Source organism: Sciurus vulgaris (assembly GCF_902686455.1).
Source record: "Sciurus vulgaris genome assembly, chromosome: 17".
NCBI lineage: Eukaryota > Metazoa > Chordata > Mammalia > Rodentia > Sciuridae > Sciurus > Sciurus vulgaris.
In genome coordinates this window covers 35,590,713-35,610,184 of record NC_136478.1, presented here as the reverse complement: position 1 = coordinate 35,610,184, position 19,472 = coordinate 35,590,713, and the positions used below count along the sequence as shown (strand labels likewise).

The 19,472-nt window shown below is 40.2% G+C and overlaps 1 protein-coding gene across 5 annotated transcripts in view; it reads right to left on the bottom strand.

Annotated features, from left to right (window-relative positions):
* SIAH1 (siah E3 ubiquitin protein ligase 1) overlaps nucleotides 1-19,472 on the bottom strand; it is a 96,213-nt gene that overhangs the window by 13,694 nt on the left and 63,047 nt on the right. Inside the window, exon 1 of one of the 5 annotated variants that reach the window (XM_079117661.1) lies at nucleotides 17,469-17,757. The exons of 1 other annotated variant lie outside the window; for it this stretch is intronic. Coding sequence is in view for 1 of the 4 variants with exons in the window: in XM_079117658.1 (XP_078973784.1) it covers nucleotides 6,553-6,559 (7 nt within the window). In the remaining 3 variants the exon portion in view is untranslated. Of the gene's footprint in view, nucleotides 1-6,552; nucleotides 6,951-6,975; nucleotides 7,318-17,015; nucleotides 17,147-17,468; nucleotides 17,758-19,472 lie in introns of those variants that run through there. 3 more of the 5 variants (XM_079117655.1, XM_079117660.1, XM_079117658.1) reach the window with 3 other exon arrangements.

Genomic DNA, 19,472 nt, shown 5'->3' with positions numbered 1-19,472 from the left:
AAAATAGACCCTGTTTGTCCTGCACTTAGGACAGTACCCAACAAGAAACTAAACATTTCTGGAAGGAATGAATAAATCAAGTACAACAATATGAAGAATTCCAAGTATAAAAAAAAGCACGAACACAACTAAAACTCATCATTACCACAAGACTATATTTGCTGTTTGATGAAACCTTAAAAATAATTCACAAATGATACTTAAAATTCACTTCAGACGATAATACTGGTAGAGTAAAACATCACTGTAAAGGTAATTTTTAAAATTGATATAAACATATATTTACTAAGTTTTCAAAATATTTCTTATATTTGTGACAGCTCCATAAACCCACCAACTCCTTGATAGTAATTCATTTTTTGGTTACATACTTGGAGAATGTAGAATGTAGCTACTACCCAGAAGCTCAAACATGAATTTGGCGTTTAGCTCTTACCCATCCCCACCCATACCTATATTATTGTCCTTAAAGTCTGTGGGTACAAAAAGGGGAATCAGACACTGCCAAGGGAACTGCTGCAATAACAAGAAATATGGGACCTTGAAAGAAGTTGGGCACACAAAGCTGCAAGCTGCATAATTCTGCTATCCTGGAAATGGCAAAGCTGCAAGTACAAAAAATCACATCAGTGGCTATCAAGGATCCACAATGGGGCAGGGGAGGACAAGAGGGCACCAGAACACATTTTGGGATCACAGAAACACATAGCCCTTGATTAATGTTGATTAGTGTACGGTTACATACATTTCTCAAAAATCTTTGAACTGTATACTTAAGATGAGTGGAAACTTAAAAATCAAAGAGAATAAATTTCAAAAATGTAAAAGGACATAAATCACAACACAATAAACCTGACTCCATGAAGAAAGACAAAGGCTGGGGATATAACTCAGTAGTGGAGCTCTTAACTAGCATTCGCAGTATCCTGAGTTCTATCCCCAGTATCACTAAAAAATAAATAAATGGAGAAGGGGTAGGTACAGGGAGAGTACAGGCCAGTCTACAGGAATCAGATTAAATGACAATTTTTGTGTAAAGTGCTTGACTCTTAGGTCAAGTGCTCACTTCTTAGGTATGCCCTAGCATCTAGCAAGCCGAAGGGAGGTGCTATGTGGCCTCACTGCCTGACTGAACCCATTAGTGCCCGCTTCCTCCCTTGGAGGAGAAGTGGAGGTCAAAGGCCCTGATACCCTCACTGTATACATAACCCTGCCAATAAGGGGATGTCTGCCACCCAGGATTCAGAAGGGACCATGGACACATTGTCCTGGCCCAGTCCACGATCTTACTAATATTTTTATATCAAGCCAAAATTATAATCTCTGGAATCTCAAGTTTCTCATTTGTGAATCAATAAGACTACCAACAACAACAGATTTTGGAGATCAAATATGTGATCATTTAGTATATTGTTAAAAAGTGAGTTTACAGAGCCACACCAGAAAACCTGCCCTGAATCTTATTAAATAAGATCTGGATCATAAACAACAGGATTATACTGAAAACTGTTATTTCAATCTACTGTGGAAAGAGATTCTATATGGGAGCATAACCTCAATCTGAGATTGTATCTGAAAAAGAGATAAAGGTCACACGTTCTCTACGAAAAAAGCTTATTAATTGGTACCTATAGACCAGTAATGCACTATGCCAGCAGCTTCAAACACACTATTTAATCTTCATAAGGTAAATTATATACTCATTTTACAAATGAAGAAATTGAAAATCAGAAAAATGAAGAATAAAAGCAGAGTCATGTTATCTGTCTTGTCTCTAAATCTCCTCTTCTTTAAAATAACCCTAAAAACAGTATGCATACTCTCCTCACCCTGGTAAAAACATTTAGTTTAGCATCCAACACATATTTTCAACACAAAAATTTGCCAAAAATATTCCCTGAACTCTTTAAATCAGTCACAGAATCTGATACCAATCTATGTCATTAAACCATCAAATAAATCAAAGCACCAAAAAGTCAAGTAAGAGGAACAAAAGAAGAGGACGGCCAAATAGGTCTTTCTAACCTTTTTATTTTATATCACATTATAAAAATCCTTTAATAATTTAAAAAATTTGGGGCACCTGAAATTAAATTAAAACTATATCAGCCATAATTACAACCCAATCTCTAGTTCAATATAACCAAGTTTCGGTGTTCAAACATCCAAATACTATTCACTTAGTTATTTGTATCCAAGTTGGATTACAACAGTTTACTTCCCTGATTATATTTTATATTCCCTCAAAATGCAAAATTCTCAAACTTTCCTGTACATGCTTGGCCTTTTACTCCATCCTGGCATCAAGCTATGCTTTATAAACCTTACTCATAAAATATACTGTACCTAGTACTACAATGTAACATAGGACCTATGCAAGTGTGCATTCCATCTAATAAGTATGTTATTACACACATGTACACACCTAGATAGAATATAAACATACTCAGGACAAAATCCCTCAGCAGATCAAAACTGGTAGTAACCTACAATTAATAAAAATAAGTTAAACATAAATCCCTTAGCAGATCAAAACTGGTAGTAACCTACAATTAATAATACTAAGTTAAACATAAAAGAAAATTCTGCTTGGGAGACAAAGTTAAGGAATCAGGATAAAAAGTCACATGAGAGAGTCTAACATTTTATGACTGGTGGCTCTTTACTAGTAAAATGGAAGTAATGGAATTTCTCAGAAAGAAATAACATTTAAAAGGTCCTGGAGACATTAAAATTATATGCAGCTGAAACAGTTATAATCTTTATGTAAACATTATATCTGAAAGTCTAACCAAAACATTTCAGCTGTTTCAACTAAGTATGATTTCGCACATGAATTAACAACTTATATACTAATTTTCTTCAAACTAACATACTATTCTCTAGGAGTTCACATTTTTCTACAAAATTTAATGTTTAAAATACAATAAAAGCGGGGCATGGTGGCATACACCTGTCATCACAGCAAGTCAGAAGGCTGAAGCATGAGGATTGAAAATTCAAGGCCAGCCTCAGCAACTTAGTAATATCCTGTCTCAAAATGAAAGATAAAAAGGGTTGGGAATGGAGTTCAATGGAATGGCAAATTACCTTACGTTCAAGCCACAGTACCACAAAATAAATAAAGTTTTTCAAAAAATTTGTTTTATCTTTCTGTTTTAATCTTTAAAAAAAAAAAAAAACAGTACCATCTGAACTATCTAAATCCACCTGCTAGTCATATAACTGAATGCCACTATTCAAATTTATGGTCACAATGATCCCAAGTTGGTACTATAGCACTCCACTTATAGCAGGTTAAAGAAAAAAATCATGGTGGACCTAATATGTGAATATGTGAAGCAAAGCCCAAAGGACATCATGGCATTTATGTGGGGGAAAAAAGTGCATTATATTCACACCAAACAGAGCAATTTAGGTCTGCTTAACTCCAAAAGAGCCTGCATATGGTCAGTTCCATAGCCTTAAATCAGTTACGTAACTTGTCTAAAGATTTAAATTCAGCTGACATCATTCAGTTTTAATAAATCAGTAATTTGACTTGCAATGGCTTTGTAGTTTTATTTATATTTAACTTTCCAGTTTTAAACTGTCAGCAATATCTCTCAGAGCTGATACATCACTGGTTCCTACCTAATAAATTTTGTTCAATGACTCACCAGTCCTTCTCAGCCTCCTCCGATTCCTGTTTTCTGAAAACTCTTGAAAGTGGGAGTTACCAATGTAGTTTTCTTATCTACACTGGTGATTCAGATGATCCCATTCAGTCTTCACCCCCCCACACACACACCCATGGTACTAGGAATTGAACCCTAGAGCACTCTATCACTAAGACACATTCCCAGCTCTTTATTATTATTTTATTTAAATACAGGGTTCTCACTAAGTTGCCCAGGCTGGCCTCAAACTCCAGATCCTCCCACCTTAGCCCCACTGAGATTATAGGTGCCAGGCTCTAGTCTTAATAGTTTTTAATTCCACCAACATGCCAAGAACTTATTTATTTTTTCCCTCAAGTTTAAAGAAAACTCCCCCCCCCCCCAAAAAAAAAACTCTCCAGGATCTGTCCTAAGCCTCAGACAGGGAAGGACCAGAGTTGAACTATATCAAAGACCCTCTACCCTAGCTTTCCTCTTTTCAAATGACAGCAACCACATCCTGCCAGTTACTCCAGTTAAAGGCCTTGAAGTCATCCTTGGCTCTTCTCTTTCACATCATAAATCTAAATCAACCAGGAATTTGTACTGTCCCTCCCTTAAAAATACATTCAGAATGCAATGACTCCACACCATCCCTCCTACTACCATCTAGTTCAAGTCACCTTTATCTCTTACCCAGATTATTACAATATCTTCCTAACTCCATTTGTCTCCCACCCTCATGCCCTAATATGTTCAAATCCAATTCAAATTTTTATCGATTATATCACTACTTTGCAGTACACTTTTCACTGGCTACCCCTATCAAAGTAAAAGTTAAAACCTAGAAATCACAAGGCCCTACACAATATGGTTAAGTACTTCTAAATAATCTATCTCCCATTCTTTCCTTTCTACCCACTGCACTGTCCTCCTTGTTCCTTGACCAATACTAGTTTACTTCTTTGGGTCTCTGCCTTAAAATACTTTTCTCCTGGATATACATGTGGCCATCTCCCTCACTTCCTTCAAATCTTTGATTTATACATTGGTTTCTCACTGAGACCTATCCTATACTTCTATTTAAAATAGCAAACTGTGCCCTACCTAGAGACCCCTCCATTATGCAATCGCTAATCTTTGCACATTCCACCCTTCCTCCTTTTTCCTTCCTTCCCCACTTCCTGTCTCTACTCCCTCCCCCTGCATGGATTACATTCTCATAGGATACACAATTTACTTATTAATTTTCATGTCTGTTGTTATAGGTCCCCCTGCTCCTTGCACTATCACTTGGAAGATGGTTCAACAATGATGCATTCCAAATACTTAAAACAATGTCTGGCAATCAATAAACACCTGTTAAGATACATGAAAAAATGTTCAACATCTCTAGTAATAAGAGAAATGCAAATCAAAACTACACTAAGATTTCATCTCACCTCAATTAGAATGGCAATTATCAAGAACACAAGCAACAATAGTTGTTGGCGAGGATGTGGGGAAAAAGATACACTCATACATTGCTGGTGGGGCTGCAAATTAGTGTAGCCACTCTGGAAAGCAGTATGGAGATTCCTCAGAAAGCTTGGAATGGAACCACCATTTGACCCAGCTATCCCACTCCTTGGCCTATACGCAAAGGACTTAAAATCAGTGTACTACAGAGATACAGCCACATCAATGTCCATAGCTGCTCAATTCACTATAGCCAGATTGTGGAACCAACCTAGATGCCCTTCAGTTGATGAATGGATAAAGAAACTGTGGCATATATATACAATGGAATATTACTTTGCCATGAAGAATGATAAAATTATGGCATGTGCAGGCAAATGGATGAAATTGGAGAATATCATGCTAAGTGAGATAAGCCAATCTCAAAAAACTAAAGGACGAATGATCTTGCTGATAAGCGGATGAGGACATATAATGGGGGGGTGGGAGGGGTTAGCATTAGGGATAAGGAGGGTGGTAAAAATGGAGGAAGGACTGTATAGAGGGAAAAGAGGGGTGGGAGAGGTGGGGGGAAGGGAAAAAATAACAGAATGAATCAAACAACATTACCATATGTAAATTTATGATTACACAAATGGTATGCCTCGATTCCATGTACAAATAGAGAAACAACATGTATCCCATTTGTTTACAATAAAAAAAATTAAATACCTGTTAAATGAATAAATAGAAAGCAAAAGAATTTTGGACTTTTAAACAGCAACACTGAAAGTTACAAAAAATATAGCAATATTTTTTTAAAACTCTCAAAATAATTATCATCCTAAAATTCTACACCAAATCAAATTATCCTTAAGTGCTGAGAGCAAAATAATGATGCAAAGTTTCAAAGCATTACCTCCCCTAGATATGTTCTCAGGAAGCACCTGGTGGATGTGCTCTTCAAATACAAGGGAAGGAATTAAGAAAAAGAATAGAAGTCACAATAAACAGAAGACTAAAACTCAAGGAATACTAAATATAATGACAACTTTATGCAACTTTAGAGGAAGATGGCAACCTAAGGCCTGCAAACAAACTGAATGAACATGTAGACAGGTGGGAATGAATGTGGGGTAGTAATTAAGAGTAAGCACTACAAAACGAAGAAGGAAGAAGAAAAAGAAAAAAGAAAGCACTAGTTGTAAGAAATACAAATTAAGCAGGGCAGGGAAAAGGGTAATCCTAGTTTACCACGTGGTTCAGTGACAAAGAAGTTTAATGCAAAAATAATCAACTGAAAGGTAAAAGTTGCTTCTGAAAAGGGGTATCTAGAAAGGAATAAGGGCAAGGAACTTTTCTTTTAAAAAAATCTGCAATTATTGATTCTAAACTCTGTGCACATAAAAAAGCTCAAAAATTTCGTATGAGAAATGTCACAAACTGCATGCATTAGTAAGGAAATGACAGTGCTTACTGAGCATGGGCCCTAGATTCAATCTCCAGCACCACACCCCTAAAACAGTAATAATAAAATGTGGGTGGACTAGGGAAAAAAAGTCTCAGAATATACAGATTACAATTCTATTTATGTTAAAATAAAAAATAGATATACCAATTGATAAACCTATCTTTACATATCTATGCACGCTATATATGATGTAACAAAACAGAAAAGAAACTAAAATGACATCTAAATTGTAGAATGTACTTTAAAGGTTTAAAATGCTGTAATATAAGAGGAGAATCAGAAACCAAGATATGGAACCACCAAACTACAGACACAAAGAATATCAAGAACTGCAAGTTAGATTGTAAGCACAAGCTTCGACATTGGGAATTTCCCGGTTCAAACACAAAACAGTTACTAACAGGTGACAATCATTTAATGGGAAAATACCTATATGAATGTAAGTCAGATCAAAGCAATTAATCTTAACATACCTATAGCTGAAAGAAAAAAAAGAAAAACACACAAACAGGTTACAAATGCCTATAATGGCTACTTTTCAAAAATCAGATCACAAATGATGCTGGGGAACAGATGCCCATTTCTGTATTTCTCAAATAGTCATAAAACATAAGATTGGTAATAAAAAAGGATTTTATTTAAGCTTGGCATGGTGGTGCTCGCCTGTAATTCATGCAGCAACTCTGGAGGCTGAGGCAGAAGGAATCCAAGATCAAGGCAAGTCTTAGCAAGACACCCAAGCAATTTAGGGAGGAGACTCTGTCTCAAGATTTTTTAAAAATAAAATGAAATAAGCCAATCCCAAAAAACCAAAGGCCGAATGATTTCTCTGGTAAGTGGATGATGATACATAATTGGGGGTGGGAGGGGTGCCAAGAATGGAGGAAGGATGGGGAGGGGGTGGGGAGAAGAAAAGATAATAGAAGAGACAAACATATGTACATGTATAATCACGCAAACGGTGTGACTCTACTTCATGTACAACCAGAGAAATGAAAGTTGTACCCCATTTGTGTACAATGAATCAAAATAAAAATAAATTAATTAAATTAAATTAGATTAAAAAGGCTGCAGATATGGCTTATGGTTAAGCACTCCTGGATTCAATTGCCAATACCAAAAAAGCCCTCTTTAAATTTTTTAAAGTGTATTTTATCATGTCCCCGTATTTTCCTGCTACATTGCTGGCAACTTCCTATGCAAAACAAAACACTGAAATGAAGAGTTGATTGCAGGGCTGGGGTTGTAGCTCAGTGGTAGAAGGCTAGTGTGCATGAGGCCCTGGGTTTCCATCCCCAGCATCATCAAACACACACACACACACACACACACACACACACACACACACACACACTCAAATGTTGATTGCACTGCTTCTACTTTTTTCTTGGATATTTAGAGAAAACATTAAAACCACAAAGAGCTACATATTTTATGCACATTTTATACTTTTCAAATCTTAAATTTAGCATTTTACAGATAAGACAAAATGAAATTTGTCTGATTGCCTACCCACAAAATGAAAACAGTCTGCAGAAATTATCTTACATATGTAGTGTCAAGACAGCTGAGGTTGTCCAAAACAATGCTACATCACAGCCTTTGTCAAATCTTTAAAGCTGCCTTACCTACTAAGCCTGAGCATCAGTCAAATGCAAAGCAGCAGCAGATGAAATTCAAAGGAGAGAAACCACCAAGTTTTTAACAATTTGAGGATTATTTCATTTAGTGAAACCAATTACTCAAGTAATCTTCCCTAGGTAGTGTTTGTAGAGAATCTGGTACTACAATGATAATTATAACAAGTACAGTATAATACCTCCTATAAAATTCAAGATTGACCAGGCACAGGTGTGTGGGTGGCACATACCTGTAATCCCAGCTACTTCAGAGGCTGAGGCAGGAGGATTCCAAGTTCAAGGTCAGCCTAGGAAACTTGCGTCTTGAAGTAAAAATTTAAAAAGGGGTAGAGATGTAGCTCAATGGTAAAGCACTTGAAAAGCAAGCTCAATGCCCTGGGTTCAATCCCCAATACCGTAAGAAAGAGAAAGACAGACAGACAGACACTGGCATTGAATTCTTTTTAAGACTTCTCACCAGCAATATCTGTTTTATAAATACAGATTAGTTCTCTAAAGGTTTCCTCCTCCTAGTTCATGTTTCCAAGCCTCCTATTCATAACAAAGCAAACAAACATGTATAAACAAAAATCACAAATAAATTCAACATGTTTGGGCAACCTCAAAGCTAATGAAAGGTCTCTGCCAGGATCATCCTAGGCATACCTTACTGTATCATTCAACCCAGAGTTCCTAAAGATTTAAGAGGGGAAAAAATACATGGAATTGCTGGGACATGGGGTTCATTCAACTGGTAACTTTATCAGGGACAAACTAAGCAATGTCCCTGAATCTCACAAATGTTGAATGAGAGAAACAGCTACGAAAGAGTACATACTGTATTGTTCCATTCATATACAGTCCAAAAACAAGTAAAAACAATCTATGGTGTTGAAAGTCAAGAGATGGTTTTGGGGGGGTGGCGCAGGACAGCAAGTAATTAGATGGAGAAAGAAGGGAACTTCTTGTTCTGCTAATGCTCTGCCTTCTTAATCTGATATGCCGATTACAACAGTGTGTTCCCTTTGTAAAAATTCATTAAGGTGAGTACACATAAAATGAGTGCTTTTTCTACATGTATTTATGCTAAGTATTAACAAAAAAGTTGACATTTAGAAAACAAAGGGTCTTTACAGTCATCGTATTCTCCTAGAATCTCCTTGAACAGTCCAATCAAGTATCATCACCAGCTAACCCTTCAGGATTCTCAACCTATCTCTACTATGCTTTTAATCTGTCACAGGAAAGTACCCACATTTAATGTCTAACTAAATACTCTCAACTGAGACTTCACCTATACATCCTTTAGAAAAAACAATGGAAGTCAAAGCAAAACTACCTTATCTTCCCACCAACAAGCATATTAGCTAACTTGCCATTTTCTTCCCTCCCTTTTGAATGACAGTGAACCTGAACTTCTTGGGCACTGCCCCTTCTCTTCTAAGACTTCACACTTCTCTCTTACATAAATCTTTCCTTCTTTCTCTGCATGGTCATTCCTTTAGCGCACACACATGCACCAGTATCTACAATCTGGCTTTTGTAACACTGCTTGCCCCTGATTTTCCTTTTACCTCACTGGATTATTTCAGATCTCATAGACATCTCAAATCCAACATAAAAGAACTCTGAATTTTACTGCTATCCTCTGTCTCATTACGCCCTCCAGTCTTTTCCATCTTGGTAAGTGGCACCATGATCCAAACAGTTGCTCTGGCCAGAAAACCTAATTCCTTCCTTTTCTTACCTCTCATATCTGATCCATCAGCAAGTTCTGTTGTGTCCAAAATATTCTCAAATCCATCCACTTCATCTTTACTGCCACCACTCTAATTCAGGTCATAATCAACTATTACGTGATTAAAGAAAAAGCCTTCTAATCAGTCAAGTCTCTGAACAGCTAAATCAATATTAAAAAAAAAAAAATAGTGGATTACATTACCCTTTAATTAAAACTTTTTGACAGTTTCACATTCCTTACTTTGACTCCACAAGATCTAATACCTGCCTGTTTCTCCACCCTTATACAACTACTTCAGCAATATTCTTGGAGAACAGTCCAAGTTCCTCCAGTCTGAAGGGTCTTTACCAGTCTGTTCCTTCAGTATGAGGTGCTCTTCCTCTTCTCTTCAAAGAGTTAACTACCTGTTCTTTTATCTTCCTTTAAATGTCACCATCTCAGACAGCAGGTCTCCCTCTCACTCCCATTCTCTACTTGAGCACTGACTGCTTTATAGTACACATCACAGCTTGTAATTTTATCTTCTTTCTTTCCTCACCAGAACTTAAGTGGCTGCAACCAAGTTTTTACATTATTTAAACAGCACTTTCTATGTGTTAGGCAATGTGGTTTTAGATACAAAAGTAGGCAGTGCCCCTGCTTTCAAGGATCTTAAAGTCTCAAACTTTAAGACAGAGCCAAAGACACATCTGGGTCGAGCTCTTAAGAATCTGTCCTCTTGGGATGGGGTTGTGGCTCAATGGTAACGAGTGCTCACGTAGCACACATGAGGCATGGGTCTGATCCCCAGTACTACATAAAAATAAACAAATAAAATAAAGGTATTGTGTCTACCTACAACTAAAAAAAAATTAAAAAAAAAAAAAAAAAAAAAGAATCTGTCCTCTTAACCACTCAATTATACTGCCACTTTAACATTAGGATATTGAGGGGTGAGGAGAGCAACAATATAATTAATAGTTGTTCATGTGCTAATGGAAACTAAGGCTTAGAGAGGTCAAGTAATCTGCCCAAAGGAGAAAAGATAGACATTTGAGAGATTAAATACAATCATGAGCAAGATTAAATACAATCATGAGCAAGATTAAATACAATCATGAGTAATGGTATAGAAATGTAGAGGAATAGTCAAAGAACAGAAGAATCCAGTTTGAATAGGTAGGGCAAAGAGGAAAAGCTAGTCCGGCATGGTGGTGCATGCTTTGTAATCCCAGTGACTCTTGAGGCTGAAGCAGGAGGATCAAGGCCAGCCTCAGCAACTTAGCAAGGCCCTAAGCAACTCAGAAAGATCCTGTCTCAAAATAATATATAAAGAGGGTTAGAGAAATCAGGTGTGGTGGCACATGCCTGTAATCCCAGAGGCACAGTGGTATCTTATCGTTTTTTATTTGCATCCCCCCATGAGATGATGTAAAATAGCAAGAGGATCACAAGTTCAAAGCCACCTCAGCAAAAGCAAGGCACTAAGCAACTCGGTAAGACCCTGTCTCTAAAGAATGTTTAAAATAGGGCTGGGGATGTGGCTCAGTGGTTGAGTGCACCTGAGTTTAATCAGTGGTACCACCAAAAAAAAAAAAAAAAAAAAAGCGGGGAGTGGGTGGAGTTGGGGATATGGCTCAGTGGTCATGTGCCTCTGGGTTCAATTCATGGTTCCAAAAAAAAAGAGGAAAAGCTGGTGACAAGACTGGAAAAGTATATTAGTGACAGTATAAAGGCACCAGTCGGTCATTCAGTAATTATTTACTGAGCAAGAATTATGTGCCCAAAAAAGTCTAAACTCTAGATAAACAAGGGTGACCAATACCAAGTATCACCAAGATTATAATCTATTGAGGGAAGTCAAGAAGAAGAAGAAGAAAAAAAATCACAATTCAGGAGTATACATGTTACAGAAGGAACAACAGAGTGCTAAGTTAACACAGAAAGATGGCACCCAGTTCACGGCAGGGAGTTAAGGAAAAGTTTCTCAACTACAGAGTTCTAGGCTCTTACAGAGTTTAGAAGAAGAGAGGGATTTGCAAGTATATAGTCCAAAAAAGGCGGGGGAGAACAAGAAAGATCAACTCAAGAGAGGATCTATACTTACTAACCCCATCAAGGAACTAGAATTTCCTACTTAGTTTCTTAAGTCACGTTCACCTAACCAGGGCTGGGGAGATAGCTCAGTTGGTAGAGTGCTTGCCTCCTAAGCACAAGGCCCTGGGTTCAATCCCCAGCACTGCCAAAAAAAAAAAAAAAATCACCTAACCAAAGAAAAGAACTGACTGGAGGCTGCAGGGAATAAAAAAAGCAGGCTAACCAGTTAGAGATAAAAGAGAAGGACTGAATATAGATGTGACAGTGTGAGTGAGAGAGAAGCAATGCTAACTGTGAGATAATTAGACAAATATTTGCAATAAGATTTATCTGATAAAGGACTATTATCCAAAATATACAAAGAACCCTTAAAACTCATCAAGAAAATAACCAACCCAATTTAAAATTGGGCAATGACCTTAACAGACATCAAAGATACACAGATGGCAAACAGCCATCTGTGAAAAGTATTCTACATCACACCTCATGGGGGGATGCAAGTTTAAAAAAAAAATTAAGATCCCACAATGCACCTATAAGAATGGTCAAAACTAGCAAGGATGTAGAGTAATAGGAATTCTCATTCATTGCTGGTGAGAATGCAAAAAGGGACAGTCATTTTGGAAGATAGTTTGGCAGTTTCTTAACATACTTTTATTATATGTTCCAGGAATTATACTCCTTGCCATTTACCCAAAGGAATTGGAAACTTAATTCCATACAAAAGCACATGGATGTTTACAGCAATGTAATTCATAATTGCCAAAACTTGAAAGCAACCAAGATGTCCTCCAGTAGGTGAATAAACTGTGGTACAGCTAGACAATGGAGTGTTATTCAGCATTTAAATACGTTTTCTAGCCACGTAAAGACATGGAGAGCTCCACCCCAGCAACTCAGGAGTTTAAGGCAGGAAGACCACAATTCAAGGCCAGCCTGGTCAACCCTGCCTCAAAAATAAAAATAAAATGTGTTGGGGACATAGCTCAGTGACAGAATGCCCCAGGGTTTAATCCCCAGTACTATCCAAACAAAAAGACATGAAGGCTGGGTGCAGTGATGCAGGCCTTTTATTCCAGTAACTCCATAAGCTGAGGCTGGAGAATCACAAATTCAGGCCAGCCTCAGCAACTTAGACCCTGTCTCAAAAAGAGCTTGGGATGTAACTCAAAAGAACAGCACCTCTGGGTTCAATCTCCAGGACCACAAAAAAGGACACTTAAAATACAGACTGCTAAGTGAAAGAAGTCAATTTGAAAAGGTCACACACTGTACAATTCCAACATTCTGCAAAAGGCAAAACTATGATGACAATAAAAAGATTAGTGGTTAGAAGGGTGAAGAGGTGCGATTTTTAGAACAGTAAAACCTGAATGTTTTCACGAATTGTGTTCATCTCATTATGTTAGTCCAAATCCATAAAATGTATACCACCAAGAGTGAATCATAAACTATAAATGCTGAGTAATAATTATGTATCAGTGTAGATTAAATGATTATAATAAATGTACCATCTCTGGTAAAGGGGCAGGGACTAAATGGGAAACTTTGGTATTCCGCTCAATTTGCTATGAACCTACAGGTACTCTTGAAAGTCAATTTTAAAAAAGTGTACAAGAGAATTTACAGTTCTACAATATAGCCAGTAGAGAAATAAGCCAGTTGTGGTGGAGCTTGCCCAAAATCCCTTTAACTCCGGAGACTGAGACAGAAGAATCTCGAGTGCAAGGACGGTCTCAGCAACTTAGGAAGAACCTGTCTCAAATTTAAAAACAAACAAACAAAACAAAAAACACTGGGGATGTAGCTGCTCAGTGGCAGAGCACCACTGGATTCAACCTCCAGAACCAAACTGAAAAAGCAATCTAATAGTCATTAGCATATAGACAGTTGTAGGGTAGGAAGTCCTGCATTGAACAGTAAATATAGGATATAGGAATAAAAAAACAATTTCTGCCCTATGTAGTATCAGATGTTCTTCTACCCCTAGCCATAAAAACCAAATCATTACAATGTACTAGAAATACTATTTAAAAGAACTACTCTTAAGAATATTTATTGTCGCTGGACCCAGTGGCACATACCTGTAATCTCAGAGGCTTAGGAGGCTGAGGCAGGAGGATCTCGAGTTCAAAGCCAATCTCAGCAAAAGCAAGGCACTAAGCAACTCAGTGAGACCCTGTCTCTAAATAAAATACAAAATAGGGCTGGGGACGTGGCCCAATGGTCCAGTGCCCCTGAGTTCAATCCCCAGGACCCCCCCACAAAAAAAAAAAAACTGATTTAATACAATGTAAACAGTCACCTAAAGCTTTGTAAAGTTATTAAATTTACTTTCTTCCTCTCATTATATAACATCAGTTTCAAAACACCTTATTTACTGAAAATTAAATCCTATTCATCATATTATTAACAAAGATAGTTATTTCCTTTGTAACTCCCCTGCCACCCACAGTACTGGGGACTGAACCAGGAAGGCTGAGCTATATTCCCAAGCCTTTTTATATTTTATTTTGAAACAAGGTCTTCTCACTAAGCTTCATAGGCTGCCTCTGAACTTTTGAGCCTCCTGCCTCAGCCTCCTGAGGAGCTGGGATTACAGGTATAAGTCACCACACCGAGATCTTTTAATTTTAACTTCTTCTTCTTATTATTATTATTATTATGCTGGGGATTGAACCCAGGGGCCTTGTGCATGCAAGGTACGCATGCTACCAACTGAGCTATATCCCCAGCCCCTAATATTATTTTTTAATCACATAGTAAGAAAGGTCCACAGTAATTCTGTAATAATTTCCTGAGCCAGGTGTGGTGGCACACACCTGTAATGCCAGCAACTCTATAGAGGCTGAGGCTGGAGGGATCACAAGTTCAAGGGCAGTCTCAGCAATTTACCTAGGTCCTAAACAACTTAGTGAAACCCTCTCTCAAAATACAAAATGAGAAGGGTTAGGAATGTGGCTCAGTAGTAAAGTGCCTATGGGTTCAATCCCCAGTACAAAAAAAAAAAAAATTAACAAAAAACAAAAATTTCCTGAGATGAGGGACATTAAGATGTAAATTAAACAGATGTGAACTGAATTACATTTGCTTCTAAATTTGTATTTTGTAAAACACCATGAGTTAACAGTTCTATATTAATTATACTGTATTTCAGTTTAAAATATGAAATGTTACTAAACTATGCTAGAAAGATGTCAAAGGGGTCATTTAAACCATTTCTATAGTATATATAAAGAAAACTTTTGTACAAACTAGGGAAACAATTCCGAACAGAAAAGCTAACTTTCCAGATTAAAGAATTTCATATCTTTATTTAAATTCACAGAATGAGAAAGTACACAACCAATTTGTATAACCAACTTTGAGTCTCAAAATCTACCAGTCAGAAAGTTCTAACAGTTAACCAAAATCCTTTCCACCATATTTTGGGCCAATATCTCCCTCATAAAGTTACACGTCTGTAATCCCAGCAGCTCAGGAGACTGAGAGGAGGATTTAAATTCAAGGCCCGTCTTAGCAACTTAGAGAGACCCTGTCTCAAAATAAAAAACAAAGGGGGTTGGGGATGTAGCTCAATGGCAAAACACCCCTGGATTCAATTTCCATTACAAAAAAAAAAAGTTAACCATTACATTTGTCACTTTACACTTTGCTCTTCAGTATCTTCTAAAGAAGACAGTGACACCATAGACACCTAATGCTCAATTAAAGGGACTCAATGTTCCACTTTTCCAAGTAAGTTAACTAAAGCCTATGAAGGTGAACTGATCCATAAATTTAAAACTGCTAAACGGAAACTTCAATTTTAATCAACTTGACTTTCTAAATTCCAGACCCTACAAAATCCATTCAAATCTGCCACCATGCAATATCCAAAATCATCTCAGAAGGTATATCAACTGACCATTAAAATCTCCTTCTCGACAAAATACAGAGAAAAACCCAATACTAATGATTTATAACATGATTTCACAAATTCCAGTCTATGCACTTCCAACATATCCATCAAACCTATTTATTTATTTAGATAACCTATTTATTTATTTATTTACTTATTTTTGGTACTGAGGACTGAATCCAGAGGTTTTACCACTGAGCCACATATGGCCTTGCTAAATTGCTGAGGTTAACTCGAACTTGCCATCCTGCTGCCTCAACATCCCCAGACACTAGGATTACAGGCATCCCTAACCTCTTTAGTTATCAAACAACAGCCCTAGCATTAAGCATTTGTTGAGCACATACTATGGGCCTACCAATGATCTAAGCACTTGAGCTATTTTCATCTCAATTCTCAACAATGCTTGAAATACTGTCATTACACCCATTTTGCAGATAAGGAAAACGAAATACGAAAGGTTAAGTTTATTGCCCAAGGTCACAAACCGGTGGGACAGGACTGGGATCAAAGGGGACAATCTGACTTCAAAGCCAGTGTTCCCAACACTTAACTTATGAAGAGTTAACAATTTACCCCTGAGAGCCCCAAGAAATGGTGAATGTTCAACTGCTAAGGAATGGACAAACCACAGTTCTAATATCCACGTTCCTGACTTTGACAAATCAACTACACAAACTGGTTTTCCTAACACAAATTGGGACTTTTTTGAATGTCAGAACACACACATTCTGCATCTTTCCAGGAAGAGAGCAAAGAAAAACCGGAGAATGGATATGGTTCAGGTTATCAACATTCCTAAGTTATACATCTGGAAGAGTCGAGAAAGGACCCCACAGCTCGACGAAGGAAGCCTAGGAAAAGGAATTATAATAAAAAGCTGCCTTAGCAAGTCGTTCACGCGCTCTCCTAATGACATAAACAAGGGAGGAGGCTGCATTCTTCCCACTGCACAATGAAGGCTCAGGCGGAGCGAAAGGCAGAACGCAGCACCACCGGCACGGCACCGGCCCGGGGTCGGGGGCAAGGAGCGAAGACCAAGGACGGCCGCGGCGCCCCGCGCGGCCCCAGCCTCGGGGCGCAGCGGGGAGGGGCTGGAGGAAGGGCCGGCGGCTGCCCGCACTCAGCTGACCTCCGCCATGTTGGCCGCACACCCCGGGACCCTCCACAACAAAGGCCGGCACCAGGGCGCGGGGCGCGCCGGGCGCCTCCCCCGGCCCAGCCTGCCTCCAGGCGCGCGGGGGCCGGGACGCCGTCGAGGCCCTTCCCCAGCCCGCCGCCCCGCCGCGCCGGGCCCACCCCAACCGCGGCCCCGCCGGGCCCGGGGCGCAGGGGGCGGGGGCGGGGGCGAGCGGCGGCAGCGGCGGGCAGGGGAGGGGCGGGGGGCGGCGCTCGGCGGTCGGGCGGCCGGGCTCCGGCCGAGACAAAGGCGCCGCCGCGCCGGGGACTGCCCCCGTCTCGGCCCTGACCGTGGGACCCGACCCGGCCAGGCCGGGCCTCCCCGCCGCCATTACCGGGTCTGGGAACCCTCCTCCCGGAGAGCCCCTCACGGTCGGCTCCTCCCTCCAGGCCGGGCCCCACTTACCTGTGGGCGGAGAGCGCGCCTCGGACCCCGGTCCTGGCTTAAACGCGCTCCGTCGCCAACCGCTGCCACCGCGGGCAGCGCCACCGCCTCTCCCCCGCGCCGAGACCGACGGGACACCCCGGGCCGCCGCCGCCGCTCGAGAGCGCGCCCCGCCACGGTCGCCACGGCTCCCCCCTAGCCGCCGCCGCCGCCGCCGTTTCGCGCGTCCTCGAGCCCGCCGCGCGCTCCCGCTAAATACCACACACTGCGGCGGCCGCCATGAGGAGGCGCGGCCCCGCGCACTGGGAGCCCCGAGGGGGCGGGGCCTCCCGTGGGCGCGCAGGCGCAGAAGCGCTGGCGCGGCCGGCGGCGGCCCGGGCGTCTGGTACGAACCTCGCGGAGCCAGTCTCGTAGGGCGGCGGTTGGCCCTGCGACTCTTGGGTTACTGTGGCTGTGCCCGCACACCGCTCTCAGCAAATTCTGGCACGTAACGCTTTTCTCCACAACCGTACCGGCTACGGGAAATGGGAGCTCGCATGCCTGCCTGCCGGGTCAGGGGCCGTTCCTTCCTCGCCCCTGGCTGCGCTTTGTTTCCCGGGTCCCAGCGACCTCCTTCCCGGTCCGCAGGTTTAGTCTTGCGCCAGTGGCATCCCGGACGCGGCCCCGGACCCAGACAAGGCTGCCGGTTGCTATTTATGGCTCTTCCAGTTGTGTTGACTCGTTTTTAACAGCGCCTCCATGAGCCCTTAAACTCCCTTCTTTCCGAAAGCAGAGACCGGCTGCCCTGGCCACCGACCCCACTTCCTTAGGAGAAGAGGTCCAAGCCTCTTGTTTTGAGAGGATCTTCAGCAAAAGCAGGACCTATTTTTAAACGCTTATTTAACTAAAAAGTGAAGTGGGAAGCTCACCTTTTCCTTTGCGTCCTCACTCATCTAGAAGTTCCCATTTAGGAACTATGTGGTGTGCTGCTTGAAGTAAATTTTAAAAAAGAAGGAGAAAGAAAAGAAAACATAACGATTCTTTGATGGATGCAGTGAACAAATGCTAGTGCCTAAGCCACTTTACAAACCCTGATTCCTATATAAGACCTATAAAAAATGTGAAAACAAGGAAAGTCCTTCTTATATGAAATTTTAGAAACCAATGAATCCCCATCATATACGACCTCCCCCCAATCAGCAAATCTCTCGACGAGAGATTTTTTTGAGAACACAAGTTTCTGCTCACAAGCTGAAGGCAGAGATCAGTTATCTTAGGTACTAATGCAAGCTGCTCAGCATATTTGTATGGTCTGTGCCTGTATTGATACTTGGACTTCTGTCCTTAACCTAATATTTTGTTTATTGTAGCTGCTGTCTCCATCTGGGACCTTTAGCACATCCAAACAATGTTTCTTGAGGTTGGGAAAGTAAAAGAAGATTTTTTAAAAAGGTGTTCCTAGCCACAAGCATTATATACTACTAATGTGTTGGTCCCTAAAGCTCAAAAGTCAGTTGCAGACTTGGGTGCTTTTATGTAGGTCCAACAGTTACAGATGGTGTTCTCATTCATTTCTTCACCAACATATTGACAGAGGGATTCTAAGATGTTCTGTTGTACACTGTGCTTGGTCATATGTGCTTCCTCTAATGAGGAAGTCCCCATAGAAGGTTCTGAGACTACAGAACCACTGTCCCTGCATTTACATAATACATTTAGCTAGTAGGAGACAAAAAATGCTAATCAGTGCTGTAGATTAGATGTATCACTGCGGCTCAGGCACAAAAAAGAGCAAAAGAAAAGGTGCCTAGTACTAAGAAAGTGTGAACAGGACAGGGGACCAGGTAGAGAACTAAAGGATTAGAAGGAATTAACCAGAGTGGAGTCAATGCAAAGTGGAGAACCTGAAGAGGAAAAGCACTATATGATGTGAAGCCTGCCTGTTCCAAGAACTGAAACAAAACAACAAAGAACACCACTGTGGATTTTTGTATTTGTTTTCTTTTGTCTTTGAGGGGTGGGGAAAGAGGACTCAGGGGAGAGGAT